Source organism: Cervus canadensis, chromosome 30, assembly GCF_019320065.1.
Source record: "Cervus canadensis isolate Bull #8, Minnesota chromosome 30, ASM1932006v1, whole genome shotgun sequence".
NCBI lineage: Eukaryota > Metazoa > Chordata > Mammalia > Artiodactyla > Cervidae > Cervus > Cervus canadensis.
In genome coordinates this window covers 6458138-6479223 of record NC_057415.1, presented here as the reverse complement: position 1 = coordinate 6479223, position 21086 = coordinate 6458138, and the positions used below count along the sequence as shown (strand labels likewise).

Here is a 21086-nt window from a genome sequence, read left to right as displayed (position 1 = left end):
CTGTTTGAATCTCACCAACTTAAAATCTTTTCCAGGTGTATCACATTGTAAAAATTGTATCCTATTTTAAAATCTGATATTCTGATTGGTTTATATAAAAGATTTTAAGTATTATGTCTGCAGTCTTATTTGTGAGTTATTTGTTAGTATACTCAAGAGAGTCAACTAAAGCAATTTTGTTGAAAACAAATGCCACAATTGCCTTTCAAATGAAAAACGAGTATATTGGCCCAACTTAAAGGAAAATTTTAAATATTCAGTACCATAAGATTTTTGCAGTAATTTCAGTGCTATTTTCTCTCATCGATGGCCCTTTGGTGATCTCATTGAAAAAACATTGTCCATTACCAGATTACTTGTCAATTGCTAAAATAATTCTTATTTGTAAATCTAGTATCTAGAGCTATGGAAACTGTAAGTTATAACTTTTTTCTCTTATTGCATAAATAACAGATGTTCATTGTAACAAGTCTGGAGTACAAGAAGTCTCACGAGATAAGCGAACCTTAATTCTACTATCCAAAGATGGCCACTTTCCATAGTTACATGAACTCTATGAACATTACTTTAGAATTGCATTTCTGCTGTGTACTTTGCTTGTTACCTAATGTCAGTGGAAAAGACTTAAATATAATTGACTCACACAAAAAGATGCGTCCTCATTCAGCACTCTGAAAGCAATGAAAATTTCATCTGACATTCAGGAAACATTTATCAGAGTCCTATTATGAACCAGATACATACCATGACACTTAAGAGGATCCTTCTTGTTAAACTGGCTGCAGTTGTTTTTTTGTGTGTGTTTTTTTTTTGAGGGTGTCAAGAGATGTGGGTTGTATGGGGAGGTACTTCTTCAGTGCTGCTCTGAAGGAGCAACAATTACACGGGCTTGTTGATTACCTAAATTCACAGAACAAATAATGACTTTTTACAAATTAAATTTTTATTAAAACTTTACAGCCTAGATAGGAAGTCAGGTTAGAAAATATTTGGTCAAATGATAAATTGTGTTCAGTACTGTGTTAGGGCTTATTTATGTCATAAAACAAAGGCAAACTCAATTTGTGTCTAGAATGTGCCCATTAGAAGTTCTACAGCCTACAAAAAAACACCTGTTGTACTTTGATTGCCCTGAAATTGCCAAACTGTGTGGTGTGTGGCTTTTTTTAACCTTATTTTTACCTTATAATGAAATTTTACTTCAGTGGGAAATGAAACATGGCAACTACTCCACCTTCTCTACAAAAAAACAGGATTTAAGTTGGACTCAACACTTTGTTAGTAGAGTTGGGTTGCAACCCCACTGTGGGTCGCTATGACATAGTCAAGCCTAACAATTAATATAGTTGTTTCTTTGTTCTCCACTTTATTCTGCTCTTTGAAACAGTGGTATTCAAAGAACTTCTGCGATGAAGGAAAACTCCCATATCCGTGCTGTTCAATATGGTAACCACCAGCCAATGTGGCTGCTGATCACTTGAAATATGGCTGATGTAACTGATGAACTGACTTCTATTGTAATTAGTTGTAATAAAATTAAATAGCCTCTGGTGAAGGAAATGGAAACCCACTGTAGTATCTTTGCCTGGGAAACGCCATGGAAAATAAAAGATTATTATGCCTGATTATTTTCTTTATTATGGTAAGGAGGAAATACAATATCCCAAAATGTATCAGGTGCAGCAAAAGCAGTTCTAAGAGAGAAGTTAGTAGTGATAAATGCTTACATTAAAAAAAAAAGCGAGATCTTTAATAACTAACTTAAAAAAATTTTAATAGCCTCTCATAGCTAGTTACTTCCAAGTTTGACAGCATGGCTTTCAAACGTAGGTGCCCTTTATTTTCATGAGGAAACAGCTGACCCACAGAAAAAATCAAGTCAATCATATGGAAGTAGAAAACAATTTAATTTGTAGTTTTGAAAAAAAAAAGTTGTATAAAATGGTATGCTCTACTATTTAAATTCAGGAGCATAATATAGAGAGATACATTAAATTTTCATCATTTTATGTTACTTGAGGGAGAGAAGTAAAAAGAAATGGGGTGGAGAAAGTTGATCTTAGGGCAAGGAGGGGATAATGTCAAGCAAAATAAAGCCATGTGAAGATACACAAGAAGCAGAGAACCAAGAGACCAACCAAAGCAAATTCAGAACAACTTTTACAGCCTGGGAACTGCTAGGGGAGAGTAGGAAAATCCTTTCCAACATCAGCATTCTTGTTATAGTTATTATACTAAGAATATTCTAGATCTTTCTCCTCTGGAACTCTGAGCCTGAAATGACAGAATTCCAGGCTCTGCTGCAAAGGTGGAAAAGGATATGAAACAGAAGGGACACATTTTCTTCAGGCTACAGTCATTCATGGCAGGTCTGCAGTGTACAAAAGACAGTGCCAAGTGCTTTGCATGATTATTTATCGTGGTAAAATATACATAACATAAAAGTACCATTTGAGCCATTTTGAGAACACGTCTCATCAGCGTTAAGTATATTCACAATGTATATGACTCGACCACTTTTTATTTCCAAGACTTTTGCATCATCCCAAACAGGGTCTATGGTACCCGTTAAGCAGTAACTCTCCATTCCCCCGTCTGCTCAGGTCATCTTTGTTTTGCTTTCTATCTCTGAATTTGCCTGTTCTAAGTACCTCGAATAAGTGGAATCATGTGATATTAGTCCTTTTTTTTTTTTTTTTTTTTCGGTCTGGTTTATTTCACTTAGAGTAATGTTTTCAAGATTCATCTATGTTGTAGCATGTATCAGATTATATTCCTTTTTATAGCTGAATGATATTCCATTGTATGAATATACCACGTTTTGTTTATCCTTGTGTTTATGAGCACTTGGATTGTACATTATTTTTAATAATCCACCTAGTTCCCTTTAAACTGTTTGCCTACAGCCCTTACCTAAGTGCCCCAACTTGCAACAGTTCTGATAGGTTATGATCCAAAATAAAACAGTTGGAATCTCTACTATGCTGTTGAGAGATTGGGCACTCCTATACTGGCAGGTAACCCCCTCCATGCTCCATTATTCATTTACTTAACGAAAAATTCAGTCTACTATACTCCAGTGACCAGTGAACAAATGACCAGCTGTGGTCCGCATTTCACATGACACCTTTATCCAATATTTTATGGGAAGTCAGTTTCAGGTCATGCTTCAGGTTCAGCTCCTCGCCTACTTTTTATTCATAATTTTCAGAGATCTGATAGTGGTACAACTATACAACAAAGCCACTGGAAGCATATGGTTACAGTTAGGACCAGAGCCAAAAATTCACTCCATGTGAATAGTCTGAACCTCTTACACGAGCAGTTGCATGTATGTTGCACAAGTATCAGGCTGCCTGGTTTAAAGGAGCATGGAGCAATTCATCGTAACCCAGCCCTGTGCTGTATTTAGCCCAAATCTGGCTTTTATAAAATAATATAGTTATTGAAGTTAAATGAAGTGAGAAGTTGTTAACTGTTTATAAGATACTTGATACGGTAAATGTTTTAATAAGCAGTAAAGTTTTTTTTTTTTTTATAAATCATTCCTTTAACAAAGAAGTCATGTAAAAGCAACAACATAAAGACTTAAGTCCCAGGCACTTTGCGAAGCTCTGATCATGCATTAATTCATTTCATTCTCCTGACGACCTTCTGATGCAGGTGCACTATTCATTTCTCCTTAAAGCCACAGAAGCATGAAGAGGTCAAATAAATTTGTTTTGAGCTGACAGCTAGGAAATGGCAGAATCTAAATTCAAGTGTGGGTCTCTTAGATCAGAACTGGAGCACTGTTTAACGTACTGTAAGATTGTATCAGTAGTTTGGTTTTAGTTAGAGCTGATTTCTCTAGTTCTGGATTTCAACAGTATTGTGGCACTAAGTAAATATTTGAGTCATCAAAAGAAGAGAGACACTGTTAACACATTATTGACCAGGGGAATTTTGCAGAAACTAACCCCTGAGGCAGACTTCCCAGGTGGAGTGCCTGTCAATGCAGGGTTTGATCCCTGGGTCGGGAAGATCCCATGGAAAAGGAAACGGCAGCACATTCCAGTATTCTTGCCTGGGAAATCCCATGGACAGAGGAGCCTGGCGGGTTACAGTCCACGGAATCGCAGAGAGTTGGATATGACTGAGCATGTGTGCGGACACGCAAACACGTTACATGCAGCATTAATACATCTCAGGTCAATAATGTGTTAAGGATCTCTCAAAATCTTTTTATGTGATCTGATTTTTTTTTAAATTTGCTTATAGTGTGGTGGTTTGTAATTTGGAAGTGACAAAATTGATTATGTAAGTTGTTCAAATTAATCTGGTGTGTTTACAGGTGGTCGCTGTATATGGAACTTTATCTGATTTGCTTTCTGTGGCCAGCAATAAACTCGGCATAAAAGCCACCAGTGTGTATAATGGCAAAGGTGGACTGATTGATGATATTGCTTTGATCAGGTAACCTTCACCTTTTTATTAGCTGTCTACAGTGTACCCTCAGCTTCTTGGTGCTATGCTATCCCCCTTGAGTGGTAGTTAATCCCTATTAAGAATACAGGATTTTGGCAAATGATTGACTGGAATTTACTGTTTGGAATTTAAATAATTTGGTACATTGATCAGCTAGAAAACCCTGAGTACATTCCAGTATACTCATAGTCTTTCTGCAGAGTCCATGTATGCTTGTGAGGACTTCTTTATATTACTAGAAATGGATCTAATAAGACATGAATTCTTACTGTTAGAAATTTAATTGCTCTCTTTTATGTGGTACTGCTTATTGTTCAATTCATTTCCAAAGAACTCTTTTGAATTTTATAAGCGTCACGGAGAGCCACTCTGGGGAAAACTTGCCAAAAGTAAGATAGAATGTTAACTATAGTTAACTTACCCATGATCCACCATGATAGTGGTTTTGGTTGGTTTTTTTGGGGGTTTTGTTTTTTAAGTATGCCAGGCATATTTTAAAACCAGTGTCCAGTTCACCTCATTCCATCCTCATGGGATCATAGACTTTTGGAGCAGGAGTGAGCTTAAAGAAGATGGAATGGGAGCAGATACTAAGTATTGACACTGTGCTAGTTATGTTGTATTTGCTTTGCTCACGTTACCTCATTTAATTGGCAAAGGCTTGGGCTTTTTAAAGTTGATGTTGTGAAGATGATGCTCTAAATTATGGTAGTATACAAAATTTAATTTTCATTTAAACCCAGCTTAGAATAACATTTCAGTATAACATACTGCCGTTAAACACTTCTGGCCCCTTTGTTTTATGCATGAGAAAGTTAAACATCTGAAAAGTTGAATGACTTACCCAGGTCATACTGTTTAATAGTTGACTTTGGTTAATGAGAGGAAAACACATTTTTGTATTAGTCTTAAAAAATTAATTGGCATGGTGAACAAGCAGAAAAGGTTACAAGCTTAAAAGATACAGATTTAAAATACAAATAAATTGGGAGAATTTCTTAGTTTTTAAGTATTTATCTCCCAGCTTTGGTTTCTTTGGATTATCACATTGTTGAATGATTTATATCAACCTTAATTTCTCCTTAAGAAACACACTCTGCTTCCAAGGAAAGTTCTGTGTTCCTGTGTTGTGTTATTTAGAAATAGAATTAAAAATTTCTACAACATAGGTTGTAATTGAAGAAGGTCATGACTGAAACCTTCTGAACTATAGAATACCTACTGTTTAGAACTAAAATTGAGTTCTGCCAGAGGGGAAGGAGGGTCGGATTAAGAGGTATAAACTTCCAAACAAAATAGATAAGTCACAGGCATGTAATTTGCACCACAAAGAATACAGTCAGTAATACTGTAATAATTTTGTATGGTGACAGATGGTTACTTATTGTGGAGTGGCCATCAGATGGTAGACTTATTGTAGAGATTCTTTCATATATTTCATTGTCAAATCACTGTATTGTACACTTGAAACTAACATAATATTGTATGTCAACTATACTTCAATTAAAAAGGATCAGAAATAGCATTTATTTATATTGTATCATATCTACCTGTTTAATAATTTGTGGTTCACAGTATAAGCTCTGATTATTTATTTATACTAATGGTGAAGTGGGGCAGGGAAGGAGGATAAACACTGATAATCCAGATGTTCAGATTATTTGTATTGGTTTATATTTAGGTAAATATAGTGGATGAGTGTTTATAGCCATGTAACTCCAATTATATTCTTCCAAGATATAATATGAAAATTTATTTTCATTACCAAAGCAAAGAACAGCTGATGATGTGGGAGAAAACCCTAATAATTTATTTAGGGTTACAGAAATAAAGTGAAAAAAGAAGAGTTGGCTATAGTTCTAATCATATATTTTGAGCATATTAGTGTATTTTTCAATTGATAAGAAAGCCGAATTCGCATAACTTGTATAGTGGGTTTGTTTGTTTTTATTTCCATTTCAAAAATACTTTCATGTGCAGAATCTTCTTTGAATTTAAATCCAGAAACAGTTAGGTCAGAGGGTTAAGCACTTTGAATTTTATGAATGTCACAGAGACCTACTTTGGTGAAAGCTTGCTAAATAAGTAAATCGAGTTAACTCATCAGTGATCCACCACAATAGTGGCTTTTGGTTTGTTTCTTTGGTTTTGTTTTTTTAAAATACCCAAGACAAATTTATTATCCCTTTAAAAAAGTGTCTAGTGAACCTTATTTCATTCTCATCAGATCTTAGAATTTAGGAGCAAGAAGAGGCTTAAGTAACCTGGGTTTAAACAGAAAGCACTGGAAACTTGGTCAACTTCTTTACATCATAGATAGCAAAACCTATCTTCTATAATATTGTCTATAATGTAGCCCCTCTAGTCAACAGAGAATTAATGTGATTTCTGGATTTTGATGGTGGCTTTTTAAATTTTGATTTCCCCAGGGATGATGATGTTTTGTTTGTGTGTGAAGGAGAACCATTTATTGGTAAGTGACTCCCTTAAAAGCCAATTTTGTCTGCCAAAATAGAGATGAAATTTCAAATATTTTACCTGGCTTTACTAAGCCGAACATTAAAAAGTATCTTGTGGCAGTATTCAGCTCTTCATAGCTCTTTTGATTCTGCATTGGGGTTGGGGGAGTATGAAAGTAAATTTCTAGCTTGAATTAGATGATCATATTTTAGTATGGATACCTCATCTTTTTTGTGCTTATCTCTTTTATTTTAAAATGCTCTAGATGTGCACATACCCATTAATTATGACACAATAAGGTAGTTTTGATTTTAGAACTCCGTTGTTTTGAAATTTTCTCTAATGGTAGTTACCAAATCTCTTTGCTATGTTACATATTTTTAAGCATGTATGTGTTGCAGAGGGCTTCCCTGGTGGCTCAGTGGTAAAGAATCCACCTGCCAGTACAGGAGACTCGGGTTCGATGCCTGGGTCGGAAAGATCCCCTGGAGAAGGAAATGGCAACCCACTCCAGTGTTCTTGTCTGGGAAATCCCACTGACAGAGGAGCATGGTTGGCTACTGTCTCTGGAGTTAGAATCGGACACGACTGAGCAACTAAACAACAGGTTGCTTGCAAAAGTAATGTTTGACAGTCATTCACAACAGAAAAATCAAAGATGACAGTATCAACCACACACACTCATGCACATATATACACACTACCCTTTAATTTTGAAGAAAACAGGTACAGTGTATATCTCAAAAGAAAGAGCCTGAGGCTTAAATAAGGTAGATATTCTTTAATGAGTATTTGACATAGTTTCAGAGAATCACACTATGAATATATAAGTATTTTTTAAGCCTTCTCAATATTTGTATTTGTTGAGTGGAGGTAGTTCTTAGGATCATCATATGGCAACTTAAAAGTAAGTGCATATTCTCTGTCTTTGCCTTAAGACTGTGCACAAAAAAATTTTCTCATCTTTTTTTACCTGTTACCCTAACAAAGTGGCAGGCAGTAGTCACTTAATTGATTCATTGCATAGAAATAAACAATAAAAAGTGATTTAGTGTTTTTTGTTTTGTTATTCTGAGCTTTCAAAGTTAAAAATATTTGGTATGTTTTCATCCTCTGTGTTTATTGATACCTAGATTATTTTACTTTTGACCAGTGGAAATCCCTTGAAGTCTTCCTCTTTTTTATACAAATCTGTTAGTCTTTTACAGATTCCTTACTGTCTGGAAAAGCAAAATGTTCATCTGATACTTCTCTTGTCCTAAACCCAGATTGGTTTTTTATTATTGGAAACTTTCATATCTTTTAGTGGAAAATGTCATTTCAGGACACAATCCGGGTACTGGGGAGGCTCATTGCTCCTGAGTTCATCATCATTACTAGGTTTTTGGTGAACAAAATTTGAAATACATAGCTGGTAGATAAGATTCATATGTAATAAATGTTATATTATAGAAAGCTTTATGTCATATATAACATAAAATACCTCATGAAAGTGACTCAGTTGTGTCTGACTCTTTGCAACCCCATGGACTGTCCTTGGAATTCTGCAGGCAAGAATACTGGAGTGGGTAGCTGTTGCCTTCTCCAGAGGATCTTCCCAACCCAGGGATTGAACCCAGGTCTTCTACACTGCAGGTGGATTCTTTACCAGCTGAGCCACCAGGAAAGCATGGGTTCATACTTTGGTTTATAATTAGGATTATAAGATTTTGTTTTGCATCTAGAATGTGTTTTGCAAACTTTTACACTGATACCAAAGCCAGGCAAAGACACTACGAGAAAATTGCAAATATCCTTTATGAATATTGATGTTAAAATCCTGAGCAAAATATGAGCAAACCAAAGAAGTATATTGAAAGGGTTATACTCTATGACCAAGTGGGATTTATTCCTGGAATTTGAGAATGGGTCAACAGACATAAAGGAATCAATGTGATATGTCACTTTAGTAGAATGAAGGAAAAACCCCAAAATATCTCCATTGATGCAATAGATGATTTTGACAGAATTGCACATCTTTTCACAATAAAAGCACTTAGCGAACTAGAAATAGAAGGAAACTTACTATGATAAAGGCCATATATGAAAAACCCACAGCTAACACACATCCAGTGGTGAAAGACAAAGCTTTTCCATGAGAATTGGGAACAATGCCCACTTTTGCAACTTCAGGTTATTATGTTAGAGGTTCCAGCCAAAGCAAATGGGCAAGAAGTAAAATTATTTCTATTCTCAGACAACATGATCTTGTATTTAGATAAACCCTAAACACACATGAAGTTAGAGCTCATAAATGAATTCAGCAAAGTCCCAAGAGTCAAAATCAACACACAACAATCAGTTGCATTTCTATATACTGGCAATGAACAATCCAAAAATATACTTTAAAAAAAAGTTCAACTTACAATCGCATAAAAATAAAATGCTTAGGAATGAATGTAACCCCTCTCAGAATCTAAATGATGCTGAAGCTTTGAAACCAGGGAGAGGTGGTGGTTGAACAACATTGTGCATGCACTAAACGCCACCTCATGGTTCACTTAAAATGGTGAATCCTATCTCGTCTGGGCAGTATTCCAGTTTGTGTCCTTTTCTTGTTTCCTCCCAGCAGTTTACTTTCATAATATTTCAGTAAACACCCATATACTCATCACCTAGATTCTACTCATTAGCAGTTTACTATTCTACTCTCTATTATTCTTTATTGCATAATGATCCAGGTCCATTTTATTTTTTGATGCATTTCAAAGAGATTGTCATTATCAATACACTTCACCCCTGAACATTTCAGCTACATATCATCAACTAGAGCTCAATATGTTTTACATATTTTTGAATTAAATGTATAAAATGCATAAATTTTAAGTGTATCTTGCTGAGTGTTGACAAATGCACCCATCTGTGTAACCCAAACCCCTCTCAAGGTATAGAATGTTAAATCATCCTAGAAATTTCCCTCAGGTTCTTTCTTAGTCCCTCCCCTACCCCACCAGAGACAACTACTAATTTTGTGCCTGCTGCTTGCTGCTGCTAAGTCGCTTCAGTCATGTCTGACTCTGTGCGACCCCATAGACGGCAGCCCACCAGGCTCCGCTGTCCCTGGGATTCTCCAGGCAAGAACACTGGAGTGGGCTGCCATTTCCTTCTCCAATGCATGAAAGTGAAAAGTGAAAGTGAAGTTGCTCAGTCGTGTCCGACTCTTCGTGATCCCATGGACTGCAGCCTACCAGGCTCCTCTGCCCATGGGATTTTCTAGGCAGGAGTACTGGAGTGGGTTGCCATTGCCTTCTCTGAATTTTGTCCCTACCGTACAATAATTTTGCCTGTTATATAAACCTTTATATAGTTGGAATCACAGAACATGTATTCTTTTGTATAAGGCTTCTGTCATTCAACACAATATCTTAAGAACTGATTCTCTTTTCAATTCAGTTCAGTTGCTCAGTTGTGTCCGACTCTTTGCAACCCCATGAACTGCAGAACGCCAGGCTTCCCTGTCCATCACCAACTCCTGGAGCCTACTCAAACCCATGTCCATTGCGTCAGTGATGCCATCTAACCATCTCATCCTTTGTCGTCCCCTTCTCTCGCCTTTAGTGTTTTCTAGCATCAAGGTCTTTTCCAATGAGTTGGTTCTTCACATCAGGTGGCCAAAGTATTGGAGTTTCAGCTTCAGCATCAATCCTTCCAATGACTATACAGGACTCATTTCCTTCAGGATTGACTGATTGGCTCTCCTTGCAATCCAAGAGACTCTCAAGGGTCTTCTTCAACACCACAGTTCAAAAGCATCAATTCTTTGGTGCTCAGCTTTCTTTATAGTCCAACTCTCACATCCATACATGACCACAGGAAAAACCATAGCTTTGACTAGATGGACCTTTGTTGGCAAAGTAATGTCTCTGCTTTTTAATATGCTCTCTAGGTTGGTCATAGCTTTTCTTCCAAGGAGCAAGGCGTCTTTTAATTTCTTGGCTGCAATCACCATCTGCAGTGACTTTGGAGCCCAAAAAAATAAAGTCAGCCACTGTTTCCACTTTTTCCCCATCTATTTGCCATGAAGTGATGGGACTGGATGCCATGATCTTAGTTTTTTGAATGTTGAGTTTTAACCCAGCTTTTTCACTGTACTCTTTCACTTTCATCAAGAGGCTTTTTAGTTCTTCTTTTCTTTCTGCCCTGAGGGTGGTGTCATCTGTGTATCTGAGGTTATTCGTATTTCTCCTGGCAATCTTGATTCCAGCTTGTGCTTCATCTGGCTTGGCATTTCACATGATATACTCTGCATATAAGTTAAATAAGCAGGGTAACAATATGTAGCCTTGACTAAATCCTTTCCTGATTTGGAACCAGTGTGTTGTTTCATGTCCAGTTCTGACTGTTGCCTCTTGATGTGCATATAGATTTCTCAAGAGGCAGGTCAGGTGGTCTGGTATTCCCATCTCTTGAACAATTTCCCACAGTTGTGATTCACACAGTCAAAGGCTTTGGCATAGTCAATAAAACAGAAGTAGATGTTTTTCTGGAACTCTTGTGTTTTCAATGATCCAACAGATGTTGGCAATTTGATTTCTGGTTCCTCTGCCTTCTCTAAATCTAGCTTGAACATCTGGAAGTTTTCAGTTCACGTACTGTTGAAGCCTGGCTTGGAGAATTTTGAGCATTACTTTGCTAGTGTGTGAGATGAGTGCAGTTGTGCAGTAGTTTGAACATTCTTTGATATTGCCTTTCTTTGGGATTGGAATGAAAACTGACCTTTTTCAGTCCTGTGGCCACTGCTGAGTTTTCCAAATCTGCTGGCATATTGAGTGCAGCACTTTGACAGCATCATCTTTTAGGATTTGAAATAGCTCAACTGGAATTCCATCACCTCCACTGGCTTTGTTCATAGTGATACTTCCTAAGGCCCACTTGACTTTGCATTCCAGGATGTCTGGCTCTAGATGAGTGATTACACCATCATGGTTATCTGGGTCATGAAGATCTTTTTGTATAGTTCTGTGTATTCTTGCTACCTCTTCTTAATATCTTCTGCTTCTGTTAGGTCCATACCATTTCTGTCCTTTATTGTGCCCATCTTTGCATGAAATGTTCCCTTGGTATCTCTAATTTTCTTGAGGAGGTCTCTAGTCTTTCCAATTCTATTGTTTTCCTCTATTTCTTTGCATTGATCACTGAGGAAGCCTTTCTTACCTTTCCTTGCTATTCGGAACACTGCATTCAAATGGGTAAGTCTTTCCTTTTCTCCTTTGCCTTTCGCTTCTCTTCTTTTCTCAGCTGTTTGTAAGGCCTCATCAAAGAAAAACAACACCCCGTTGTAGATGTGACGGGTATAAAGTCTGATACTGTAAAGATATTGCATAGAATTGCATAGAATAGAATATTCTATGCAATATTGCATAGAAACCTGGAATGTTAGGTCTATGAATCAAGGCAAATTGGAAGTGATCAAACAGGAGGTGGCAAGAGTGAACCTCGACATTTTAGGAATCAGTGAACTAAAATGGACTGGAATGGGTGAATTTAACTCAGGTGACTGCTATATCTACCACTGTGGGCAAGAATCCCTTAGAAGAAATGGAGTAGCCATCATAGTCAACAAAAGAGTCTGAAATGCAGTACTTGGATGCAGTCTCAAAAGCAACAGAATGATCTCTGTTCGTTTCCAAGGCAAACCATTCAATATCACGGTAATCGAAGTTTGTGCCCCGACCAGTAATGCTGAAGAAGCTGGAGTTGAACAGTTCTGTGAAGACCTGCAAGAACTTCTAGAACTAACACCCCAGAAAGATGTTCTCTTCATTATAGGGGACTGAAATGCAAAAGTAGGAAGTAAGAGCTACCTGAAATAACAGGCAAATTTGGCCTTGGAGTACAAAACGAAGCAGGTCAAAGGCTAACAGAGTTTTGCCATGAGAACGCCCTGGTAATAGCAAGCACCCTCTTCCAAACAACACAAGAGAAGACTCTACACATGGACATCATCAGATGGTCAATACCGAAATCAGATTGATTATATTCTTTGCAGCACAGATGGAGAAGCTGTATGCAGTCAGCAAGAACAAGACCAGGAGCTTACTATGTCTCAGATCATGAATTCCTTATTGTCAATCTCAGACTTAAATTAAAGAAAGTAGGGAAAACCACTAGACCATTCAGGTATGACCTAAATCAAATCCCTTACAATTATACAGTGGAAGTGACAAATAGATTCAAGGGATTAGATCTGTTAGAGTGCCTGAAGAACTGTGGATGGAGTCCCTTGACATTGTACAGGAGGCAGTGATCAAGACCATCCCCAAGATTATCTTAGACCTTCAGTTTTTTAATTCAGAGCTAAGAGAATGCTCCCAGTCCTATTAAAAAAAAAAAAAAAGTCAGATCTATATGTGCTGAAATTGAGTATAGGATTGTAAGGTTTTTATTTAATATTTTCTTTTACTGTGTCTCCTTTCTTGCATATCAGTAACCCTAGTTTCCAGGGACATATATGGTGTCATGAAATTACTGTTTTCCTTCATCCTACACAAAATACACATAAAAGTTTCAATAACAATCTCAATACTTTGTATATGACTACAAAGACATTATGACTACTAAAGACAATTAAGCATTTTTAATATGCCTGTTCCTTCCTTTATTTAAAAGTGTATTTATCCATTGTCAAATATGCTATATACATAGACATACATACACACACCATTGTATACTGTACTCTTTCCCTTAAAACCATCACTTAGTTTTACTCCTCCAGTCCTTAAATTGATGCCCCGAGAGGCTATCTGAAACTTATTTTCCAGTAGATTCTTTATAAAGAACTTGTGAAAACTGTGTTCTCTTGACATCTTGCAGGTGGCCTCTATACCTGAAAATCAGTTTGGCTAGTCATAAAACCATATGTCAGATGATTTCATGACAAAATTGCCACTTTAATGATATATTTTTTTATTGTATATCAGTTATACCTCAAGTTGTTTAAAAAAATCTTTAGGTTGTGATTTTTCTTTAAATACCTTAAATATGTTACTCCATTTTTTTCTAGCATAGAGTACTGGTGTTGAAGAAAACCTGATTTCTTGTAACTGATTACTTTTCCTAGATCACCCAAAGCATGATTCTCTTTCTTTAAAGTATAGTAACTTTATTAAGACTATTTCTGGATGTTCTGGGTTGATTCTGTCAGATATGTGGTGGGCCCTTTCAATACGTAGTTTCACTTTTTTTAATTTCAGAAAAGTTTTCTTGAACTTTATTTGTTTGTTGTGTCACCATGATTTGATTTTCTCCTTTCAGGATTTCTATTGGATCTTTTACACTTGTCTTCAGTTGATGTATTTAAAATCTTTTTTAAATTATAGTTATTTGTTTTAATTGGTGATTGCTTTACATTATTGGTCTGATTTCTGCCATCCATCAACATGAATTAGTCATAGGTATACAGATGTCCCCTCTCTTTGGAGACTCCCTCCCTCCAACCCTCTAGGTGGTTACAGAGCCCACTTTGAGTTCCCTGAGTCCTACAGCTAATTTCCAGTGGCTATCTGTTTTACATGTGGAAGTTTATATGCTTCCATGCTGTTCTGTCCGTTTGTCTCACCCTCTCCTTCCTCTCCCTGGCCCTTGTCTGTATGTCTGTTCTCTATGTGTGTGTCTGCATTGCTGCCCTGTGAACAGGTTCATCAGGACTATCTTTCTGGATTCCATATATATGCATTAATATGCAATGTTTGTTTTTCTGACTTCACGCTATAGAATAGGCTCTAGTTTCATTCATCTCAGAATTGACTCAAATGCACTCCTTTTTATGACTGAGTAGTACTCCATTACATATATGTACCACAGCTTTTTTCCCATTCATCTGTGTTGCTTCCATGTCCTAGCTATTGTAAATAATGCTGCAGTGAACACTGGGATGCATGTCTTTTTCAGGTTTGGTTTCTTCAGGGTATATGCCTAGAAATGATATTGCTGGGTCATATGGTGGTTTTATTCCTAGTTTTCTGAGGAATCTCTGTACTGTCTTCCATGGTGGCTGTATCAGTTTACAATCCCCCCAGCAGTGCACGAGGGCTCCCTTTTCCCCGTGCTTTCTCCAGCACTCGTTGTTTGGGGATTTGTTGATGATGGCCATTCTGACTAGTGAGGTGATACTCATTGTAGTTTTGACTTGCATTTCACTAATAATGAGCGGTGTTGAGCATCTTCTCATGTGTTTATTAGCCATTTGTGTGTGTTCTTTAGAGAAATGTCTGTTTAGGTCTTTTGTCCACTTTTTGACTGGATTGTTTGTTTTTCTGGTATGAGTTGTTTGTATATTTTGGAAATTAATCCTCTGTTGGTTGTTTCATTTGCTATCATTTTCTCCCATTCTGTGGTTTATCTTTTCACCTTGTTTATACTTTCCTTTGCTGTGCAAAAGCTTTTAAGTTTAATTAGGTCCCATTTGTTTATTTTTGTTTTTATTTCCATTATTCTTGGAGGTGGGTCATGGAGGATCTTGCTGTGATTTATGTCATATAGCATTCTGCCTATGTTCTCTTCTAAGAGTTTGATAGTCTGTGGTCTTACATTTAGGTTTTTACTCCATTTTTAGTCTGTCTTTGTATATGGCATGAGAAAGTGTTCTAAGTTTGTTCTTTTACACATAGATGTCCAGTTCTTCCAGCACCGCTTATTCAAGAGACTGTCTTTTCCCCATTGTGTATTCTTGCCTCTTTTGTCAAAGACAAGGTGCCCACGGGTGTGTGGGTTTGTCTCCGGGCTTCCTACCTTGCTCCATTGGTCTGCGCTCTGTGCCAGCACCATACTGTCTGATGACTCTGTGTCTCTGTTATAGTCTGAAATCAGGTAACTTGATTCCTCCAGCTCCATTCTTCTTTCTCAAGATTGCTCTGACTGCTTGGGGTCTTTTGTGTTTCCATATGAATTGTGAAGTTTTTTTGTTCTAATTCTGTGAAAAGTGCCATTGGTAATTTGATGGGGATTGCATTGCATTTATATATTACATTGATGGTATAGTCATTCTCACAGTATTGATTCTTCCAGCCCAGGAGCATGGACTCTCTCTCCATCTGTTTGTGTGGTCTGTGATTTCTTTCATCAGCGTCTTGTAGTTTTCTGTATACAGCTCTTTCGCCTCCTTAGGCAAGTTGAGATCTATTAAATAGTTTGCCTCTCCTCCTTCATTTCTTTTTGATTTTTAAAGCTTTGCCCTTTCATCTTTTATCTTCCTTCAGGCATTATCTGTGGTGGTCTTTCACTCCTGTGTCTCTTGTAATCTTCATTTCTGAAATGATTTTTCTTTTTACTTCTAATTCTCTCTGAGTTCTCTTGTCTCATTTCTTTATTTTTGGTTCTGGTTTATTTGCTTACCTCTTTTAGCATATTTGGAATATTATAGTTTACCTATTTTGTGGGTATTTCTGCCACATCTTTATTATCTATAGGGATGTAGTCTTCCTTTTTAAAAATAATTTTGTATGGGAGTTTCTATTCCTCATTTTTTACATGAAATTCATTTTCCTTTACTGGAGAAGGACAGCCTGACTTAGAAAAGTTTTTCTAATTTCATGGCTTTAGGTTTGCCTTTTCTCTTTATTGTGAAGTATTGAAAAAATATGGGAATTACCTTCTTATATATTCTAGTGGACCTTGTTGACTTTTATTATCTTTTTTAAAAATTTATTTTTAATTAAAGGATAATTGCTTTTACAATATTGGTTTCATTTCTGCCATACATCAACATGAATTAGCCATAGGTATATATACGTGCCCTCCCCCCTGAAACTCCTCCCACCTCCCACCCTTTCACACCCCCAGGTTGTCACAGAGCCTAGGTTTGAGTTCCCTGCGTCACGCAGCACGTTTCCATTGGCCGTCTGTCTTAGGTGTGGTAGTGAATGTTTCCCTGCTGCTGTCTGCTTCCTCCCCTCTGCCCGTGTCCACTGCTGCCCTGCAGATAGGGTCCTCGGTGCCATCTTTCTAGATTCCACATATATGTGTTAAATATGCGGCATTTGTTTTTCTCTTTCTGACCTACTTCAGCCTGTATGATAGACTCTAGGTTCATCTACCTCATTAGAACTGACTTCAATGTGTTCCTCTTCCCAACAACTTATCCTCAGTGTGGGGCTTTTTTCCTAGGTGGGAGTTTTGAGAGTTCATTTTCAGCCCCTTCAGATCTTAACTGCGCATTACTTGAATCACCTGCAGTTAAGAGTGGGCAGACCCCTCCACTTCCAGGTGGTGGTTCTCAAGTAGATTTGCTGAGTGTTGGAGTGAGTCTTTATGGATTACTTTGGAATTCTTAGGATCAGCACATACCCCGATGTTCCTGTCAAAGAAGATGCCGTAGCTGCTGTCCTAGCCGTCGGTGCTGGCAGTATGCCTTCTACCTAGCTTTGTTCTCGATGCTGTCTACGGGTCCAGGGCTTGCGGTCCTAGTAGCTCTGCCATGCTTTTGTGTATTTTTAGTTTAAAAAATTACGGTATTGCCATCTTCCCCAAATCACCAAATTAATGCTTCCCCAAATTAATGTTTAATTTTTCTACCTGTCATCTCTAGATCCTCAGACAGATTCTAAACTTCCTGAAGGGCTGTCAGGATCTCACACAGACTGGCTCACGTTAAATGTTGGAGGGCGGTACTTTACAACCACACGGTAGGTGCACATGCACGTGTGTGTCGACGTGGTACTACATGCTGTCTGTTCTTTCCTTCAGATGACTGATTTCCTTAGAAGATATTCCAGTGCTGCTTAAATATTCTGTGTGATTTGAAACCAATTTTTAGAAAGTTTTTTAAGAGTAGAAAAATGGCTCATAAGTCATTCCAGAGAAGGCACAAAAAGCATGAATTTAGCATTTTTAGAATATGTTTTTAAAATATTGAGCAATATACTTGTAACACAAGTAAGAAAATTAACAACACTGAAATTTTAAGACACAACTGCTTATACTAAAGGGATAAAAACAGCCTACTTTAAAGCATGAAAATTGTGATATAGTTGCGTGCTAGAGGGATAGATTAGCATTGAAGTTAAAGTCAACTAAATCAATGTTTAAATCAAAGGAAGTGCCAGATTAGAAGGGATTTTGATAAATGGCAACTTACTGCACATTTTTGTCTCCCAGCATCACTCCTCCCAGGTTGTAGCATGCATCTTTTTGAGAGAGCAGCTGAGATCAAGTATACTCTTGACTTAAATATGTTTGTTTATAAAGACAAATGGAGAAATCCATTTTTTTCCCTGAATTCTTAGGAGCACTTTAGTGAATAAAGAACCCGACAGTATGCTGGCCCACATGTTTAAGGACAAAGGTGAGTGCAGTCCATAATTTTCCCATTTTGCATCTGTAGCTGTATTGACTTTAAAAACTCCTGTCCTTTTGTACTTTTTAATGGTATTGGTAATAATCTGTACAAGAGTAAAAACATACTGGTCTGCTACACAGTTTGCTTCCTATAAATTTCTGACTTTATTTTTTGCTTATGGGGGGGTGGCTATCTTCATTTTGTTGGCCCCACAGGTGTCTGGGGAAATAAACAAGATCATAGAGGAGCTTTCTTAATTGACCGAAGTCCTGAGTACTTTGAACCCATTTTGAACTACTTACGTCACGGACAGCTCATTGTCAATGATGGGATTAATTTATTGGGTGAGTTTTCAATGCAATTCCTTATATTTTTGTAAGTTTAGGATTTATACTTTCTTTTTAACTAGCTAAGTATAATGTATTTTCATCAAGTAAAATTCTTTTTCATTTTTAAAACTAAATGCTTTTACGTGTATATGAGTATATATAGTTACAGAGGTATAGCCACAGGTAAATGGCTTTTCACGTATGTATATAACCCATGAATTCCAATTTTGGATTCTGAATAGACTTAGAATTTATCAGTAAGCACTCTAAAGGATTTTATTATTTTAAAATTTTTATCTATTTACTTTTTAAGTTGTCCTTTCTTTGTTTTTGGCTGCACTGGGTCTTCGTTGCTTTGTGCAGGCTTTCTGTGGCTGCGGTGAGCAGGGGCTACTCTGTGTTGCAGTGTGTGGGCTTCTCGCTGTGATAGCTTCTCTTATGGTGGAACGCTGGCTTCAGTAGCTGTGGCACTTGGGTTTAGTTGCTTCATGGCACATGAAGTCTTCCTGGACCAGGGATCAAACCCGCGTCCCCTGCATTGGCAGACAGATTACCCACATTGCCACCATGGAAGTCCCTGTTGTTTTTAAAATGGCATTATGAGGGCGACTTGGATTCAGGTTATGGACCTTCCCATTATATTGAGAAGTAAGGTCAAGAGAGGAAATTGTACTTTGGAATCACAGGACTGGATTAGAATCTTGATTCTACAACTTACTACATGATTAACCTGGGGATAGTCTGAGTCCCCTTTGAAAACTGTTAAAAATATTCTCACCTCAGGGCTTCCTTGGTGGTCCAGTGGTGAAGACTTTTTCTTCCAGTGCAGGGGCTGTGGGTTCAGTTCCTGGTCAGGGAATTAAGAATGCTGCACTGCGTGGGTGGGACAAAAAAATTTAAAACAACATTCATCCCTGCCTGCATAGTGAGATTTCTGTTAACGTTCATGATGACAGTGAACATGAGGTTCCTTGTAAAGTAGTTCACAGGCCTCCTCCAAGTGAGAGAAGCCAGTCTATCCTGTGGAGTGGTAGGGAAGGCGGTGATCTTAGGGCAGTCTGTTGTCAGGAAGATGTGTGGACTTAACATTCCAGAGCTGTGATTTTTAAAGAAAAACGGAAAATCTAACGTTTTATGTAAGATCTGACTTTAAAAATGCTACTCCAAAAAATAAAATAAAATAAAATGCTACTCCGCAAACACGTCAGAATCAAGGGCTCGGGAGTTGAGCATGTGAACTGGAGTCAGGCAGCTGCTGTTCAGTCACTGAGTCACGTCTGACTCTTCGCGGCTCCATGGACTGCAGCGTGCCAGGCTTCTCTCTGCTTCACTGTCTCCCACAGTCTGCTCAGACTCGTGTCCTTTGAGTCAATGCCATCCTACCATCTAATTCTCTGTCGCCTCTTTTGCCTCCTCAATCTTTCCCAGCATTAGGGTCTTTTCCAATGAGCAGGCCCATTGCATCAAGTGGCCAAAGTATTGAAGCTTCAGCATTAGTCCTTTTTGAATATTCAGGGTTGATTTCCTCTAGGATTGACTGGTTTGATCTCCTTGTTGTCCAAGGGACTCTCAAGAGTCTTCTCCAGCACCACAGTTTGAAAACATCAATTCTTTGGCGCTCAGCATTCTTTATGGTCGAACTCTCACATCCGTAGATGAATATTGGAAAAACCATAGCTTTGACTATACAGACTTCTGTCAGCAAAGAGATGTCTTTGCTTTTTAATATGCTGTCTAGGTTTGTCATAACTTTCCTTCCAAGGAGCAAGTGTCTTTTAATTTCATGGCTGCAGTTAGCATCCACAGTGATTTTGGAGCCCAGGAAATAAAATCTGTTTGTATGAAATGGTGGGACTGGATGTCACGATCTTAGTTTTTTGAATGTTAAGATTAAAGCTAGCTTCTGTACTCTCCTCTTTCACCCTCATCAAGAGGCTAATTGGTTCCTCTTTGCTTTCTGCCATTAGTATGGTATCTGAGGTTGTTGATATTTCTACTGGCAGTCTTGATTCCAGCTTGTGGTCATCTGGCCTGACATGTTTCATGATGTACTCTGCATAGAATAAACAGAGTGACAATATACAGCCTTGACTTATTCCTTTCCCAGTTTTCAGCCAGTCTGTTGTTTCATGTCAGGTTCTAACTTGCTTCTTGACCTGCATTCAGGTTTCTCAGGAGGCAGGTAAGATGCTCTGGTATTCCCATCTCTAAGAATTTTGCACAATTTGTTGTGATCCACATAGTTAAAGGCGTTAGTATAGTTGGTGAAGTATTTTTTTTTTTAATTCCCTTGCTTTCTCTATGATCCATCAAATGTTGGTAATGCAGTGTCTGGCAATTCCTCTGCCTTTTCTAAACCCAGCTTTTACGTCTGGAATTTCTAGGTTCATGTACTGCTGACGCCTAGCTTGAAGGATTTTGAGCATAACCTCACTAGCATGTGAAAGGAGTGCAATTGTCCAGTAGTTTGAACATTCTTTGGCACTGCCCTTCTTTGGGGTTGGAATGAAAACTGA

At 37.6% G+C, this 21086-nt stretch overlaps 1 protein-coding gene across 1 annotated transcript in view; it reads left to right on the top strand.

Annotated features, from left to right (window-relative positions):
* KCTD9 (potassium channel tetramerization domain containing 9) overlaps nucleotides 1–21086 on the top strand; it is an 83138-nt gene that overhangs the window by 5400 nt on the left and 56652 nt on the right. The window contains exons 2-6 of the mRNA XM_043453278.1: nucleotides 4334–4455; nucleotides 6897–6940; nucleotides 17492–17588; nucleotides 18189–18247; nucleotides 18457–18585. Coding sequence (XP_043309213.1) covers nucleotides 4334–4455; nucleotides 6897–6940; nucleotides 17492–17588; nucleotides 18189–18247; nucleotides 18457–18585 — 451 coding nt within the window. The remainder of the gene's footprint in view (nucleotides 1–4333; nucleotides 4456–6896; nucleotides 6941–17491; nucleotides 17589–18188; nucleotides 18248–18456; nucleotides 18586–21086) is intronic.